The following is an 18,960-nucleotide window of genomic DNA, read 5'->3' as shown; positions in this document are numbered from 1 at the left end:
TGAGCACTTCACCTTAATTAATGTTGCTTTTCCTGTTTGGTGAGTTACACAATTACAGAGGTTTACAATGCAAATGCTCATAACTTTATACCATGCATGATAGAGGTTATAAGTGAGATCTGTATATGCGGCATCCTACACTAATCATAATGTCTAAACACCAAAGACATTCTTACAGCACTAATATTTATCTTAACAATACTAATACACAGCTAAGACAGACTGGTTTCCAGTTATGTTTTTGTCTGTGTTCAGTGAGGCCTGAGGCCTTGGCATGAGTTGACACCTGGTATGCCAGTGTCGCACTGTCCATCTTACGTGTTGGATTCTAATAGATACAGTAAAGTGCACAAGTGGCATTCCATAGACTCTGAAATCTACAAACAGTATTAGTTGTAAGAATAAGAGTTCAAGTTAGAAATTAGGGCTGGGGGATTTCTTTTTACTTACGATTTTAATAATTCTAAAAAGGAAATTTAATATGTAGACAGATTTAGTCTTTTATCACAAGGGAGTTGGCATTTCCTGATATTAAGTGATACTGTCAACTGAACATCACTACTGTATGTAGCTAAATAGATTTTTAGGGATTGCCAAAGTTTGTATGGCATTCAGCAAGTATTTAGGCTTTTGGTAGCTGCAGTTGTCTGAGCTCAAATGTGGATTATTTGTTTACCCCTTCGTTGTAGCTCTTGAGCCATTTTGCAAACAAATTTTGGTGATGTACTCCAGCGGTTCTCAACCGGGGGGTCCGCTGCCCCCTAGGGGACCACAAGCCCTTTCAATACCTCTATGTCCCCAACTCTGCCCCACGGCTGAAGCCCAGATCCCCAGCATCCCTCACGGGGCTGAAGCCCGGAGCCTCGAGCCCTGGTGCTCCCTGTGGGGCAGAAGCCCTGAGTCCATGGGCAGAGTTGGGGACATAGAGGTATTTCCCCCCCACCCCTCCCAAAGTGATCACGGCAGTCTCGGGAGCAGCTCCACACCTCTCCCCGCCCCCACCCACTCCCCAATCTCCTCTCCCTACCCCTGCTGGACCCTGGAATTTTTATAGCATGTCAAGGGGGGCCTTAGAGAGAGAGAGGTTGAGAACCCCGATATACTCCATTACTTCTGGTTTATGTCATAGGTTTTTCAGAGATATCTACTATTAACAAGGTATATGAACAAACTGAATCACATCACCAACAGTCTGTTTGTAGTCCAACTTCTGTACAAAGGGCAACGTGAAAAATTCTACTGTAGAGTATTTCAACACACCATGATAAAAATTCTGTATAGTTTCATGAGGCCACTCCTTCGTTGAGTCTAACTCTAGAGTGTGTACTAACAAGGTTCCTCAGGGTTGATTTCTTCTCATTTTAAATAGCTAATGTCACATTCATAATAAGCAGTTATTCTCCTTTCCATTACTACATTCTGACTATTCAGTGAGCTTATATGTTCAGGAAAGGTTTGCAAGATTTTTTTTTTTTTTTTTTTTAGAGTGGTGTAGTAGATTCTCCACAAACCAAGCATAGCAAACCCAAGAATCTCAATGTTAAAGTTAAACTTAAACGAAATTCAAATATTTTTAGATATAAAAATGTACATCTAAGATTTAACTCCATCTTTTAGTAATGCAATGTAATAACAATAAAACTGATTGACATTTCAGTGTTTGTGACTTCACACTAGATTTTTTTTGCACATTTTTCTCTATCCCCCATAGTGTCAGTAAAGGGCAGCATTATGGTTGTTTTTGATTCCTTAACTGTGCATTTCTATACATTAAAATATTTAGATTTCTTTTAAGATTTTTTTTAAGTTTCACCTTAACTCAAATCTGGGTTTATAATGCATAGTTTGGAGATAATTACTGAAACATACTGTCAACAGCATCTCCATTTTAGCATAGCTTTTTCTTTGCATGCCCTTGGTTCTTCTTTGTATGCTTGCTCATGTCGATTCCATTCTAGGTGTGTGTGTGCCCATGTGTGGTCGTCAGAGATTTTTGCCTTAACGGTATCCGTAGGGCCAGTTGTAGTGCCCCCTTGAGTGCCATGCTCATGTGTTGGTATATCAAGCGACGCCGGCCCTACACCCTCCCTGTTCCTTCTTACCGCCTATGGTAGTTGGTCAGAGTGCCTTTCCTTGCATAGCAAGGGCTAGCGGTTTCATTTCCTCTAACTTCAAGCCTTAGGGCCTTGTAAATAGTTTGTATATAGTGGTTGTTAAGTGGTTGTTAAGTGTAGTTAGAAGTTAGTCCCACTTCGCCCCAGAAGGGACATGCCCCAGTCTCTGGGGCTTAAGCCGTGCGCGGACTATAACAGGCCTATGCCTGTAAGTGACCCCCACAGCAGCTGCCTCAAGTGCTTGGGGGAATCACATATGAAGGACAAGGGTCGTATTTGTAAATAATATCTCGGCCTTGGTGCGCAGCACACCCCTGGCACTGGGCTCTGCCCGGCACCACTTCCCATGGATGGTACCCAAAAAGAAAACAAAGCACAGTCCCCAGCACCGGGCAAGAAGGGCCATCGCACATCAGGCAAAGGACCCACGTGTACGTGCCTCCCCAGATGGGGCTTTAGCCCCTTAAAGGATCTGCCACTAACTCCTGAGAGCAGCAGGGGACTCAAACTCCTGATGGCATCGATGCTTTCCCAAGCTTCCCTGGCGCTGAGAGAGCCAGAGGCTTCCACCCGCACCGCAGGAAACTTCAAAGGTGCCCTATAGGGCACGCCAACTGCTAAGACCCCTCAGGGCAGTGCGGGGTCAGATATATCCACCCATATCCAGACTCACTGGTTGACACTCTGGCCGACACTCTGGCCAAAGAAAAAGACAAGCAGGGGCACACCAGCTCAACTCCCAAAAATAGAGGCCAAAAGATTGGACCTTTTGGGGAGAAAAATTTATTCCACTGCCAGCCTGCACTTCCGGGTGGCGAACCATGAGGCCCTCTTCGGCAAATAGAATTTTAATTTATGGGACTCCCTCCATAAGTTCAGAGTCCCTTCCTCAGAGTTTGGCCCGTGAATTCTACACCCTAGTGGCCAACGGCACCGTGGCGTCTAGGTGCTCCTTCCAAATGGCGTGGGACACTGGACTCGGCAGCTAGGATGGTCACATCAGTGGTGGTTATGAGGCGCAGCTCCTGGCTTCATTGGGGCAGTTCTCGACTCCATGTGAATTACGCTTTCAGGCCATGTCGGACCTGATCTCCCATGTAAAGAACCACCCACTCACCACAGCTCAGGCCTGCCTGCAGCTGTTGGGCCATATGGCTGTGTGTACATATGTGGTCAGCCATGCTCTGCAGGGGCTGGAGATGGAGCAAGCGTGGCTGGCGTTGGTCTACATTCCCAACAGGCATGACCTAGACTGGATAGTCATGGTGCCGGACCACATCGGGTCATCCCTGGATTGGTGGTTGGACACTGAGTTGGTGATGGAGGGAGTCCCTATTATGACCCCATCACTGTCGTGGACCCTGGTCTCCAGTGCTTTGGACCTGGGCTGGGGAGCCCACCTGGGCGAGCTGAGCACCCAGGACCGCTGATTGTGGGACAATCTGGACCTCCATATCAACATCAGGGAGCTCAGAGCAATTTGCCTGGCCTGCCAGGCATTCTTGCCCCACCTGACGGGCAAGGTGGTTGCAGGTCTTGAGGGACAAAACTGTCGTGATGTGATGTGATGTGTTATATCGACAGTCAGGGAGGTGCCAGGTCTTAGGCCTTTCGTCAAGAAGCTCGCCGCCTTTGGGATTTTTGTGTGCGGCATGCCATTCATCTGATAGCCTTGCACCTGCCTGGAACCAGGAACCTTCTGGCGGATCACCTCAGCAGGACTTTTTCCTCTTGCCTTGGGTGGCCGCTCCATCCGGAGGTGGTCAGTATAATCTTCCAGAGATGGGGACTCCCTGGGTGGACCTGTTCATGTCCAGGCAGAACAGAAAATGCGTGTTTTGTTCAATATGAGGAATGGATGGGCGCTCCCTGTCAGATGCTTTTCTCATTCCGTGGTCATCGATGTATGCTTTCCCACCAGCGCCACTGGCAAAACAGGGTGAAAATTATAATAGCCAGCACTGGTTTGGCGCATTGCTGAGCCTTTCGGTAGCCGCCCCACTGCAGCTGCCCTCCTGCTGGATCTGCTGTCACAGAACCACGGCAGCTTTTTGCATCCAAATCTTGTGGTGCTGCACTTGACAGCTTGGCTATTGCATGGTTAAGCGCAGATAAACAGGCATGCTCGGCCCATGTCCAGCCGGTCTTGCTGGGTAGCAGGAAACCCTCCACCAGAGCGATTTACCTGGCCAAATGGAATAGATTCACATGTTGGGCCTCAGAATGGCATATTCTGGTTGAGCAGGCCCTGCTGCGGGAGATCCTGGATTATCTGTTGCACTCAGACTGCAAGGGTTGTCCCTGTCATCTATCAAGGTCCATTTGGCCACTGTCTTGGCTTTCCATCCTCCATTCCAAGGCAGGTCGATCTTCACTCACAACATGACAACATGGTTTTAGAAAGGTCTGGAGCATCTCTACTCCCACATCTGGGATATCTCCTCCCCCCCCCCCCCCACCCCCCCCCGGGACTTGAATCTTGTGCTGTCGTCGCGATAACATCAGCCTGTAGGGAGTCCGAGATCAGGGGGCTTACTTCGGAGCTACCCTGTGTGGTCTCCTACAGGGATAAGGGTCCAGCTGCAACTGCACCCAGCGTTTCTGCCCAAGGTCGTTTCCCAGGACACATACTTGCCCGTCGTCTTTCCAAAGCCTTGTGCGTCAGATGAGGAGCACAGGCTACACACCCTGGACGTCAGGCTGGCCTTCTACATAGATAGAACAACGCCATTCCGTAAGTCAACACAGTTCGTTGTGGTGGCAGACAGAATGAAGGGTCGCCCAGTATCTGCTCAGAGGATTTCGTCCCGGATCATAGCCTGCATCCGCTACTGCTATGAGCTGGCGAAAGTGCCTCGGCCGGCAATTGTGAAAGCACACTCGACTAGGGCACAAGCGTCGTCAGTGGTCTTCCTGGCACAGGTACCAATCCAAGAGATCTGTAGGGCCGCTACCTGGTTGTCTGTCCACATGTTCGCATCTCATTATTTCCTGACCCAGCAAGCTTGAGATGACTCTGGCTTTGCAGAGCAGTGCTGCAAGTTGCAAGACCGTGAACCACGAGCCCGCCTCCATTGATACTGCTTGTGAGTCACTTAGAATGTAATCAACTTAAGCATGAACTCTAAGAAGAAAAAACGGTTACCCATCTTTTTCATAACTGTTGTTCTGTGAGCTGTGTTGCTCATGTCCAATCGATTACCTGCCCTCCTGCCCCCCTGTTGGAGTTGTCAGCAAGAAGGAACTGGGAAGGCGTAGGGCCGGCGGCACTCAAGGCGGCATCACAGCTGGCGCTATGGATGCCACTAAGGCAAAAATCTTTGACAACCACGCACGTGGGTGCGCGCACACCTAGAATGGAATGGACATGAGCAACACATCTCAAAGAACAACAGTTAATGAAAAAGGTGGGTAACTTTTTTTTTTTAAATAAAAACTCATACACAAACACTAAACAAGAAACTCAAAGGGAATGCTACCAGATGATCTTCATAATATTTTAAAGATGCATAGTCTCAACCTTATTTTTTTTTTTATTTTAATATTAAGGGGAGATTTACTCGCATACCAGTTCAGTGCAAAGTAACCAGAGAGTATTAGCCAATTAAAGTTGGGTTTATAGCTGCCTTGGATTACCAGAGCTGTAGAAGCTAACTGAATCTGGCTGTTAATTTGCAATTGACTTATTACTTTAGGAGGTTGTGTGAGTGTGACTAGCAATATGTAGAGAGATGGGGGAAAGTCAGTCCCCTAGTAGCACTGTCTCTGTGCTTTAACAGAGGGCATTCCTCCCTCTGTTTCCACAGCAGTGCTGACTCACGCACATTGATGTAGAGGCCTCAATGCCATAGCCTTTCAAGTACACATGCCCAAACATGTGGCAAGAGAACCTTTAAAGAGCAGTGACAGGTGGGCCAGGTAATCTACCAGTGAGAACTCTCACATGTTCAGACTCCTTTGGATTCATTACACCCAATACAATTGTTGCATTCATAATTCCTATAGAGGAAGGATAGTAATTGATTGAACTTTCTCTGTCACAGTGGCAAAGAGTTATCTGAGCTCTACTTGGTTATTGTAGCCTTTATGATCATAACATTGGATTGAAAAAGTCATTAGTTTAGTTTTAATTCAACCTAATTTCAAAATTTATTAATTTATATTCGAAGGTTGACAAGTCTGTGTGTTCTGTAATAAGTCATTCAGGTCAAAGAAATTACAAATTCAGTTTTCAATTAACTCATAAACGAATGGATTTACTTGTAAATTCTAAAATAATCATTCTCTACTCAAAAATGTATACCGTGTCAGTTTTCTGTTTGCTTACTATAGGTTTAATATTTGACTTGCCAACTCTTTTGTTTAATAATAAAATAATAATAATGTATAGAATGAAAACTGCATAAATGGTGGCCTGTGAAAGGCCTTTCATGCTATAGTTGTCTTCCTGATATTCGTATGGTCTGAATGGTCACTTTTGGGGGTTCCTATCACTGACACCCATCCCCCCTCCTGCATCCCTGTGCCCTCTACTCCCTCCTCTTCTCCCCCCTTCTCTCCCCCTGAATGAAGGAGGAACAGTGAACTGCAGTCCATGTACCCCTCAGCTGGACAATGCAGTTTGTCACCTCCACCAGCACTTTTACAATACAACCACATAAAGCCCAATTACACAAGCTTAGTGGGAGTCAAGGATTTTTCATCCCATATTACTGGATATAGTGAAAATGCCTCTATAGTAAAATGATATACATTTCTCAAACTTTTTCAGTGCAATTAGAGAGACTTTCACTCCAACTCTCAGCTAGTTAAACTGTTAATCTGCTTGGAATGCAGAACTTCACACCTACCAGGTAGGTAATAACTGCTGCATTCCAAGAGGATTATCAACTCTCTTCCCTGCTGAATAAGAGAAGAGGGAGGAGTGAGAACAGGATTTATCTATACAAGAAATATTTGTACCTTTACTTCAGTTATTGCCATCAGTGATGCAGTTGTATTGATATAGCACTGATATAGATAGAATTTTCCACTATATCATTAAACTTGTTCAGTTAAAATTGCAGAGTGGCAGTTGTACCATTATGGGCTACTACTGTAATATGCCTGTTAATTTTTCTAGCATAGATGCATTCAAAAAAAAAGACAAGGCAGCTGAGTTCTAGAACTCTCTTTTTACTGGGAAAGTAAATAGGTATCCTGGTCCTTCTTCCCCCTGAAGTACTTGTAACTCTTACCGGAAGTGCATCTTCTGAAATTCATAAATGTGGCTTTTATAGTTAGCACAGCTCTCACATCTCTGTCTCCTTTTCGCTTCTTTTGCAGGGTGCAACTTCACAGGGCTGCCCATTCACTCCCCACATTAGTTGAAAGTAGATAGGCTAGTGGTGGATGCAAGGAATTGAGTTGCAAAGAGATCACCTGAATGTCTTTCATGTGTCTTGTCTACATTGGATAAACTTACCAAAAAATACAAACCAGTTTGAACATCAGTTAAGTTTGCTCCAGTGTCAAAACTGGAGGGAACCTCAGCATAGCCATAGCAGTGTAGGACCTGTGCTGAGCAGTAGCAGATTTCTGGGCCTTGCAGGTTCATTACTATGGCAGGAGAAATCGTGATTCAGACTGGTAATCTTGCCAGGCCTCCAGGCCCTGTTTTAGGTCCTTCCTCAGTTCTTAATATAATTGCTGGACGGAAAGATTTATTGTATGTAGTGTTGTATCCGTGCTGGTCCCAGGAAATTAGAGACACAAGGTGGGTGAGGTAATATCTTTTATTGGATCAACTTCTGTTGATGAGAGAGACAAGTTTTTGAGCTTACAGAGAGCTCAGGTCATGACCTGACCACTGTGTAGGCTCAAAAGCTTCTCTCTCTCACCAACAGAAGTTGGTCCCATAAGGGAATTTATTGACTCTTGGGCAGCTCTGATTTCTTTGAGTTCCTCCACTACATGTTCATCTCAGTGCAACAGGAATAACAACTCATAGTTTCTCATTAGAAACTCTGTCTGGCTTCAGACACCTGTACCCCCTACTGCTGAACAGTAGCAGAATTAATGGCCTTTCCAAGTCAGTTTCCCATTAGAGGAGAAATCAGTGATGCAGAGTCTAGAAATTGTCTTAGTATAACTGGTTTTATTTACAATACATGTACCAGTCCCTAAACAGAGATGGTCAAACAGCAAGCAGGGAATCACCTCTTTCAGGAATCTTAGCCAAAATACCAATGCCCTATTCCCAGGCAGCAACTCTACTCCAAGAATTCTCTCTAGCGAGATTAAAGCAGAGAGAGCAAACTACCCTGCTACCCGCAACAGCTCCCCTAAAAGATGGTAAAAATACAACATTTCTTCAAAAAAAAAAAAAAAAAAAAAAAAAAAAAAAAAAGTGCTTATGCACAGAGAAAACTAACTTGTAAAAACTAGGCGTGACAGTGTTATCTGATTACTCCCCTTCCTCCCCCACCATAATATGAACACTGGATGAGAGAATTTTGACTGTCTCTTGCAAATGGCATCACCGTCTAATCAGAACCCTTCTTAAGGGGCATAAAAGTCACAAAATCAATTGTATCTTCCTAGAGGAGCATGAGTTTGTGGCGAACATGGAGAAGTATGATCTGGCAGTAACACCTGTGAGTAATTCTGGACATAATACAATAGTAACCCAAAGACAAGGTTCTCCTTTCCAATGAGAAACAAGAAAATATTCTGGACCTAATTCAACAGCTGTCAGTTGCACCCGTGGCATCAGTAAGAGCCCGAATGCAACTCAAGAGCATACTAATATTGTGAGTGGAAACTCTTCAATGGCAATGTTTCCATGTGAAGTCAGTACAAAGAATCCTGCTTCCTGAGTCTTCAGTTTTGTCCAACTTTAGATATAAGGGAGAGGTTCCACTCTCTATGCTCCAGTTGTTTCACTGGTGGACCCATTCCATAGGTTCATTTCAGGCCACCTAATGTTGTAGTTTGGTTGAATGGCAGTAACAACCAATTTCAAGCTTGCTCAGTTTTGGGACTTGTTTTTAAAGGGTCAGATAACACAGGACACACGGACCCAATGGACAGCAAAAACATATAAAGTGGTGGAACTTAAAGCAATTAGGGCCATCATACTTTATTTCTAAGAACATAACAATGGCCATACTGGTTCAGATCAATTGTCCATCCAACCCAGTATCCTGTCTTCCGACAGTGGCCAATGCCAGGTGCTTCAAAGGGAATGAACAGAACAGGTAATCATCAAGTTGCCAATCCCCTGTCGCCCATTCCCTGCTTCTGGCACACAGAGCTTCAGAGCATAGTTTTGCATCCTTGCCCATCCTGGCTAATAGCCATTGATGGACCTATCTATCTAGATAGACCTGCAGAACGTGTCTGTACTAGTCATGACGGGCAAGGCTACAACAATGGGATATGTGAACAGACAAGAGGGAACTAACTTTTGAACTCTTCACAAGGAAGCCAGCATATACTTTGGACCCTACATATCAGATGGTGCGTATTATAATGGCCTGGCTTAGCAGGATGGAGGGAGATCCAGGGTGAATAGTTCCTGAGTGTGAGAGTCATTGGGTCACCCAAGTCTTCAGATTGCTGAGCTTAGACCTATTCACCTCAAGGTCAAAGACTCGTATGTCGTTAACAAGATAGGGACCTAGAAGCAGTGGTGGTCTTTCCCAAGAGATGTGGATCTCAATCCAGGACCTTCTTAGTTAACTAGCATTTTTCATTTCCAGCACCTCCCATTCTTCCAACATGTCAGATAAAACAGCTTTTACTGTATTTTGGAATTGATTCCTTTGTGGATAGTGTTTTTTTCCCTGGGGACTATTGCAATTTATTCTTGTTCATGGTTTTTTTAATTACTGCTGTATGCAGTATTTGACTCGTTCTTTAAAAAATGTTTCTTGTTTGATTGTATGATGCTTATTGGAAAGCACAAAACCCCTTAGAAATGTACTGGGAAAAAAACAATATTGTGTATGGATGTGTGTTACAGGCCACTGGTTTATTAGTAGTTCATTTTCATGGGTATTGCTGTAAAACCATATTTATCTGTGCTGTCATTTGGGAAATACTGTTGGAGAACAATAATTTCTTTTTAATTTGGCTTTAGACCCGTCATATCAACCCAATCCTCCCACCCAATTTAATAGCTTAGAAGTGTTTTTCTTGCTATTGTAAGAAGTATTGTTTAATTACAGATTAATTATTTTACTGTTTGACTCAACTGTGGTGTGTAATCCAGGTCCCTATTATAAAATACAGAGAGTTACATTGTCTGTATTTGCCTACAGGAATAGGAGAGATGGGAAAAAATTAATAAATATAAGAAACTACCTTTGAAATGCATTCCTGATATAGATCTGCTTCTTAAGTGAATTTTATATACTAATAAATGTATGTATTAGATTATATACATCATAAATATGAAATATACATGTTAGATGGAGCTGAGTGTATAAATGTATTTTCTAATTTAATTGTAAGTACAGGATATTAATGTGGTGGGTGTACCCTTTAAATTCCTATAAAAAGTAGTTCCTCAAGAAAAACCTAAGAGTTGAAAATGTACAACGTATACATATGGTAACATTGATTTTTTTTTTTTTTTTTTTAAACAGGAATGATGATGCCGCAGTACAAACTTTCTCAGAATTCCATGCATGGTAGTCCTGCATCTTCCAATTATCAACAAACCACTATCTCACATAGCCCTTCCAGGTAATATAGTGTCTACACTTGGGGAGGGGTCAAACCTATTCTGCACTGGTGGTCAAATTTGTTCTGAGTCTGTGGGTCGGAATTAAAATTTCACTGTCAGGAGGCAAACACAGTATTCTTGTCCAGCCACAGAGTGAGCCTCTTTAGCATCCGAAGAAGTGGGCTGTGGTCCACGAAAGCTTATGCTCTAATAAATTTGTTAGTCTCTAAGGTGCCACAAGTACTCCTGTTCTTCCTCTTTAGCTAGCACTGTTAAATATGGCATTTAAATGCAGACTTTTAAGAGGGTAAATGCATTTATGAAACCTCCTGTCCTTTGTTAATTAATTCATCTCTCCGTGCATTCCTGTATCACCCCCTTACCAATTTTCTATACCTTCTGCCTCAATTTGGGAATCCTCCTCTGGAGGCTTCTCTCCCACACTTCTATAATGGGAGGTTGGCAGTGATGGCAGGAGGGACTGGGACAGAAGTGGGGGAGGGATAAGGGACCCACCTCTGCAGATTTGGCAGCAGCAGCAGAACTGAAGTAAAAGGGACAGGAAGGACTTCTTATTTAAATCTGTACTGTGGGGCATTGTGAGAGCAGCTGTACAAAGGACTGCTGAGAAGAGGATGGGTTCAGGTACTTATGGCCAGTCAGACATAAGCTTCTTTCTCAACTCTGCCTACACCAGCTCCTCTGAGCTGTATCAAGAAAGGCAGCTGCAGTCTGTTAATTTTGAATGGGGCTGGATGGTAAAGGGTTCAGCATGTGGCTGTATTGTATGCTGGACACCCTTGGTTTACAACTAACAAACAGAGTTTGCTTTGTTAAGCTTTAGAACTCTTTTATTTGGCACATTACATAATGCATTTATATACTTTAATGTAACTTGGCAAATAAAATTGTTCCGCCCTTCAAGATACACCTTTGTTTTTTGGAGTGGTGTTGAGGAGAGTTTTCTAGATTTTATGTATTGCAAAAAAAACCCCACCCAACTCCCCTCCCTCCAAACCCCATCTCTCTGATAATATTTTGGTTTTGCAAAATGCTTGTTTTCTTTACTGGTTTTATTCCTCGAGAAGACTACATTGTAATAAATCTTCTTTTAAGATTTAAATTTTTTTTCTACAATTCTGAGTCAGTGATGGGGTATGTTTAATATTTTTAATATAAAACCACATATAGCGTTGTCTACAATTTAACAAACAAAACACCTTGTAACAACCTTATAAAGTCCCTTTCTGTGTGTGTGTTTGTTTTGGGCTGCGCACGGCAAATTCTCAAAAATAAAAATAAAGCAACCTCTTCACAAAGATTGAGAGAGAACAGTGGCAAATTTCAGAAGTGAAAGTACTGAGAAGAAAAAAAAAGTTCTTGTAAAATGTACTTTCTGTTTCCCTGTTTACCTGTTTCAATCTTTGTCTTAACTTCAGTTTTATTTCAAGCAATTGCTTTGTATTTGTTCCATTCAAAAATCTCTGTTATACATTACATCTCCTAAGATCTCATTAAGTTTATAACAAGTAATTGATAGTTGCTGTTGTAAAATCAGACATCAACAATATTTCAGGGGTGGGGGGAAGGGTCACAAACTGGACTACTTAAAACATAAAGCTTCAAGGAAAATATTCTAAATTTACTGTAGTGTACAATCACAATATCAAAAATAATTTTCAAAGCAAATTCCCTGTTCCATAGTTACTCCTTTTCTTGCATTACCCAAGAGTGATTTCCAGGGTTGAAAGTTGATAGTTTTTTGGTTATGGCAAGTCTGTTGCAGACTTGCTGCTAAAATATAGGGGAGTATTACCCAAACAAAGAGGACCTGATCCAAAGCCCATTGAATTCAATAAATCTTGGATTAGCCCTATAAAGAGGATGTATACTGCCTGAATCACTTTTTCTCTTTTGCTTTATTTATGTCCTCTTTATAGGGCTGATCCAAGGTTTATTGAATTCAGTGGGCTTTGGATCAGGTCCTTTTTGTTACTCTCCTTTATATTAGCAGTATAGTCTTGACAGAGAAACAAAGTTCTATGAAATCTTATTGGAATGTCCAGTTGTTAATTTACAGTATTATATATTTATCGGCGACCTGCTAAATTAAACTATTACAAATCAGAATGCCCTCTCAATGATCGTTTTACCTTTCAATGCCCACACTGAACTCCTGTTAATTTTAATGGGAGTTGCATGTGCTCATAATGAGAATAGCCTCCTCCTTCCCCATCCCAAAGTCCACTTGGCTGCTATTTTGGTTTCCTTTGACTACACAGTCAAGATAGTGACTTCTGCCCAGCCTCGGGTAGTTTTCAGTGGTATAGAACACTCAATCATGTTATTTAAGTCCCCTAGAGATGCATCCGAAGAAGTGGGCTGTAGTCCACGAAAGCTTATGCTCTAATAAATTTGTTAGTCTCTAAGGTGCCACAAGTACTCCTGTTCTTCTTTTTATGGAACAAGAGTGTGATCTTTTAGAATAAAGCAAGGTCTTTGGTTTCTAGAGGCTCAAATACGGTTGCCAAGCGTCCGGTTTTTGACCAGAATGCCTGGTCAAAAAGTCCGTTCATTGTAGTCTGCCTGTAGATAGGAAAAGGAGAGGAAGAGGGGGACATATATCTTAGCTCATTTTCATGAATACTTCTGCTTGATATTCCATTAGAAGGCATGCTGTACTGTCATTTCTTTAAAACTGTATCCAGAAGAAGAATTCCTGTTTGTTTTCTCAAGCAGATAAAGCCCCATATTTTGTCTACTGTTTTCTTTCGTTTGAGGCTAAAATGTTAAGTCAGGGAATGTTCAAAGGATAATTTCTAGTGCATTGTCAAACATAAGCACTATGTCATGTTACTTTTAATTTAAAAAAAATAATTAATTTTCAGTTTAGTTTGCTGAACTTTGTCACAAATTTGTGCAAAGTGCTGGAATTTGCTCCTTGGGCTCTATAACGCATTTTGTAGCAGAACTATAGAAATCAAACAAGTCTTCACAAACTATATAACTGACTCCAATATATTTTAGAAAACTGAACTGTTTGAAAATGAATTGCCAAAGCAATGATCCAGATGCCATGAGATCTAGGAATATATGGATTCATTGATAATGTTAATCAAGCTAGTCATCACGTGAAAAATTATTTGGTTTTGATTTTCATTCCGGTTTTTAGTAAGCTATGAGTAAGCTTGGAAACTGTAAATTTTATTTTTCTGTAATACCTGGTAAGAACGTTAAACAGCTATTTACTTTTTCTAGGTATAGTTCTTATGAATGGATGTTTTTTCTCCCGTTAGTTTTGCTTAATGCAAATGTAGCTCTTAAGAAATAATTGAATCAGAGAAGGTGCAAACACTTTTGTGAGAAATGTTACTCTTAATAGCTGTTTCTTGATTCCACTGGATTACATGGCAGGCCTTATAAAATTTTGTAAAATAAGTGTAAGAAATACGATGCCTACACTGGATTTCCTAACTTGTACTTGGGTTTTGTTTTTAGCCGGTTTGTGCCACCACAGACAAGCTCTGGTAACAGATTTATGGCACAACAGAACAGCCCAGTGCCTAGTCCATATGCTCCTCAAAGCCCTGCAGGATACATGCCATATTCACATCCTCCAAGTTATACACCACACCCTCAGATGCAACAAGGTAATTAGATCATCATTCTATTCTCAGAACTCAAGATAACTTTAACTTTGCATGGATATTTCACAGTTTGTAATTCCTTTCAAAGGGCCAGACCCTGCTCACTGTTCAGGTGCAAAATTACATTAGGTTAGCAGGATCTGTGTGTGAATAAGTTAGGCAGGAATTTGTCTAAAGTGTGCAATAGGCTGCAAAATTTGCTAACTGCCTTTTAAAAAAATCAGCTGGCATTTTATCCCAGTTTGGGAGAAAAATAGAATACAGCAATACCAAAAAACCTTGCAGAACTGAAATTATTGTTGTTAAATAGTTTTCAAACATTTTAAGCCCTTTTTATCAGCATAACTTGCATTTTCTCTAAACAAATTGTTCTTAAGGCTTAGTTACTCGGTGAAAATGTAGGATAGTTCTGTATTTCATATTATGTATATCATATATCGCTATTTCATGTACTAAGGGTAGTGATGAAAACTTAATGTGAAGATTTTTTTCCCCCTGTATAACTTCAGGGAATGAACAGTTGTTAGGCTGTAACAGTAACTTAGAAGATTTGAGTTTGGTCCAGGCCAAGCCACAAAACAGAGTTTGAACCCTCTCAAAGTTCAAAGATGTTGTATTTTGTCTTTTCTTTAGGGTGTTGGTAGTAATAGGGGCCAGTACAAAATCTGGATCTTGATCTGGATTCCAAACTCCTTGCTTCCCTCTGACCATTAACATTTGGGATGGGTTTACATAAGAACGGCCATACTGGGTCAGACCAAAGTTCCATCCAGCCCAGTATCCTGTCTACTGACAGTGACCAATGCCAGGTGTCCCAGAGGGAGTGAACCTAACTGGTAATGATCAAGTGATCTCTCTCCTGCCATCCATTTCACCCTCTGACAAACAGAGGCTAGGGACACCATTCCTTACCCATCCTGGCTAATAGCCATTAATGGACTTAGCCTCCATGAATTTATCTAGTTCTCTTTTAAACCCTGTTATAGTCCTAGTCTTCACAACCTCCTCAGGCAAGGAGTTCCACAGGTTGACTGTGCGCTGTGTGAAGAACAACTTCCTTTTATTTGTTTTAAATGTGCTGCCCATCGATTTCATTTGGTGGCCCCTAGTTCTTATATTATGGGAACAAGTAAACAACTTTTCCTTATTCGCTTTCTCCACCCCACTCATGATTTTATATCTCTATCATATCCCCCCTTAGTTTCCTCTTTTCCAAGCTGAAAAGTCCTAACCTCTTTAATCTCTTCTCATATGGGACCCATTCCAAACCCATAATCATTTTAGTTGCCTTTCTCTGAACCTTTTCCAATGCCAGTATATCTTTTTTGTGATAAGACCACATCTATATGCAGTATTCAAGATGTGGACATACCATGGATTTATATAAGGGCAATATGATATTCTCTGTCTTATTCTCTATCCCTTTTTGAATGATTCCTAACATCCTGTTTGCTTTTTTGACTGCCGCTGCACACTGCAAGCACGTCTTCAGAGAACTATCCAGGATGACTCCAAGATCTCTTTCCTGATTAGGTGTAGCTAAATTAGCCCCCATCATATTGTATGTATAGTTGGGGTTATTTTTTCCAATGTGCATTACTTTACATTTATCCACATTAAATTTCATTTGCCATTTTGTTGCCCAATCACTTAGTTTTGTGAGATCTTTTTTGAAGTTCTTCATAGTCTGCTTTGGTTTTAACTATCTTGAGCAGATTAGTGTCATCTGCAAATTTTGCCACTTCACTTTTTACCCGTTTCTCCAGATGATTTATGAATAAGTTGAATAGGATTGGTCCTAGGACTGACCCTTGGGGAACACTACTAGTTTGATTCAAGCCTATGTCTACTTACACTTAGGGTCACAGTATTCTCCATGATTTTACTGTGGCAAAAGTGGCTGCCAAATCCATTGCGTGTAGAAATGACTTGCCATCCCTGCAACAAAAAATATTTAATAGTGTGTTCCAAAACCTTACACCTGGCTAACATACATTTTCAGAGGAGAGGCTTTTTAGCCATCCTCGCAACCGCAGCAAGCAATAAAAGTAACCTGCAGGTGTTTTCAGTTTGTACACTCTGGAGCTTCATGTTTAGTAAGGTTCTAGAGTAAATAGTGTCTCAGGAGATAGACTGTGTACCCTATGGTATCATGAAAGGGGAAGTCCTAAGTAGTGCTTAATTTGTGTCAGGCCCAGCCCCGGCACCTCTAGGCTTAGCAGTTCATAGCCCCAGCATCTCTGGGCTTGCTGCATCAGTTATGAATGTAAAAAAATTGCTTGAGCCCCAGCATTCTTTCATAACAAATTAAGCACTGGTCCTAAGGTATATAAAACTTAAACCAAACATTAGCTTCTGTTCCATCCTTGGTATGGAGAATAGAATATTATTCTGCTACCTACAAAAGAGAAGAATGAAGACTTTGTCGCAACCCCTGTGGAAAAATGCTTTGCAAGGAATTTGTGGGGAAAGCAGAAATGTATTCCCTACATATGCCCATCTTACAGTGAGGTAATTGGAGAAGGAACTTTTAATGTGTGTTCAGTATTTCTAATCTTTGTGGTAATATATTATTTTCATAATTGTGGTAACTAAAAAGATATAAGCTTGTAAAAAAACATGACCAAGAACAAATTCTATGCCAAAACACCCAAAAAACTGGCCAAAAATATAAATTTCCCTAGAATAATTTAGAATTTGCAGTCTAAATTTTAAAATGCTCTGGATCTTTCTCCATTTTAATTTTTATTACTGTTTTTCCATGCATTTGATGCTACAGCCAAAATTTGCCGTGAGTTACATTGACTTGATGAAGAAGTCTGAATTTGGTACATATCTGTTAATATAGGCCTACTGTTTTCCCTGCCTGTTGTTGTGGTTCTTCACATTTTCTTTTGAGACATAGCTTGAGCTTTTTTGTCTGATCTTGTGACGATAAAATCTTTGACCCTCAGGCAAGGAATTTTTCTAAACTTTCCTTTTTCCTTTCCAGTGGAACATTTGTCATTAACAAATGTGTCTACAGCTATTTGCAGTGTTTCCTGGCTTGATCCACGTGTTCACCCTTTATTTACGCCTCTAACTTCTCCACTGTAACTAAATGCAAGTCTAACTTATTAAAGAATCTTGTATATTATACAAGTATATTTCACTGAGTAAATAGAATTGGTCAGACTGGTACAATATTATAAATCCCTGGTAAATATTAGTTCATAATTCTTGTAACTACTTGTTGCTGAAGCAGTGCTGGTAAATTCAATTGATTGCCAAACCTGTTGTTGTTCTATCGCTTATGTGTATTATCAATAACTGGACTTAAAAAACATTTTAATATTAAATATGTTTATAATTGTTTTTTTTCCCCTTATTTCAGCTTCAGTATCCAGTCCCATTGTCTCAGGTGGGATGAGGAACATACATGAAAATAAAGTTTCAAGTCAGTTGTCTGGCAATTCAGCTAATCACCATGCTGATAATTCTAGACATGGCTCAAATGAAGACTACCTACAGATGGTGCACAGACTAAGTAGTGATGTATGTTACACACCCCAACAAATTTTCTATATGAAAGGAAATGTTTGACAAATATTTGAATTGTGTGACTGGTCTAAAAACCAAATATTTTGCTGGGTTGTTGTTGACATTTGAAAAGGAGTAATCTATTTCATTAATTTTTCAATTTCTGTTTGTGTAGGTCTTAGTTTTCAAATTTATTTTAAATGACCACTGTTTTGCTTGAAACCACTTTTGCAACATTTATTTTGCATTGAAGAAAAGGGAAAATTGTCGCTACATATTAGCTTATTTTAAGAGGCAATTTTGCCTTGTTTTAGTTGCTCAGATACTGTATTGATGTGGACAGGATAACAGCCTATGTTGGTTTCATGACAGATTTGAAACATCCTATTTTAAAAGTGTCTGTTGTTAGTGATATGATCCTATCAAACCTGACGAAAGTTTCTTTTGACTTTTTATTTTTACTCAATACCTGTGAGCTCAAATGTCTTGCCAGAAAAATAAATTTCCATGCATCTGTGACTTCAGTTCATATAAAGGGAGGTGAAATTCATGCTCTAATAACTGATACACAGTTTAATAGACTTTAAAAAAGAGAGTGGTGCTGTGAACTCACCCCAGATTCTTTACTAAATTGGTGATGAATATTCCACTTAATGAGCTCCTCATCCTGCCAACATCTTCTCAGCCTGTGTATGCATCTTGTTGAGGTAATTCTTTACAAGCATGATATATAAGAACCACTAAGAATTCTTTGAGCAATGCTGTTGTAATAATGCCTACTACAGGTTGTGAGAGGGTCTTGAACTTGGGATATTCAGCATCAAGTCAAGCCTCTAACAAAGTAGTCACTACATTAGCTTGCAGCAGTAGTAGACAGTTATCTATATGAACTAGCCAGTAGAGTGGGAGGGAAACATAACACACACTATACAAGCATGTTACACTTTCTCACAGAGAACTATATCAAGTG

The 18,960-nt window shown here is 41.0% G+C and overlaps 1 protein-coding gene across 6 annotated transcripts in view; it reads left to right on the top strand.

Moving 5' to 3' along the window:
- NIPBL (NIPBL cohesin loading factor) overlaps nt 1-18,960 on the top strand; it is a 289,804-nt gene that overhangs the window by 124,989 nt on the left and 145,855 nt on the right. For all 6 annotated transcript variants that reach the window (XM_054031741.1, XM_054031737.1, XM_054031736.1 and 3 more), the window contains exons 5-7: nt 10,745-10,844; nt 14,323-14,474; nt 17,845-18,005. In XM_054031741.1, coding sequence (XP_053887716.1) covers nt 10,745-10,844; nt 14,323-14,474; nt 17,845-18,005 — 413 coding nt within the window. The remainder of the gene's footprint in view (nt 1-10,744; nt 10,845-14,322; nt 14,475-17,844; nt 18,006-18,960) is intronic.

The sequence above is a fragment of the Malaclemys terrapin genome, chromosome 6 (genome assembly GCF_027887155.1).
Source record: "Malaclemys terrapin pileata isolate rMalTer1 chromosome 6, rMalTer1.hap1, whole genome shotgun sequence".
Lineage (NCBI taxonomy): Eukaryota > Metazoa > Chordata > Testudines > Emydidae > Malaclemys > Malaclemys terrapin.
Note: the sequence above shows the minus strand (reverse complement) of the source record. Positions and strands in the feature narration are given on the sequence as shown.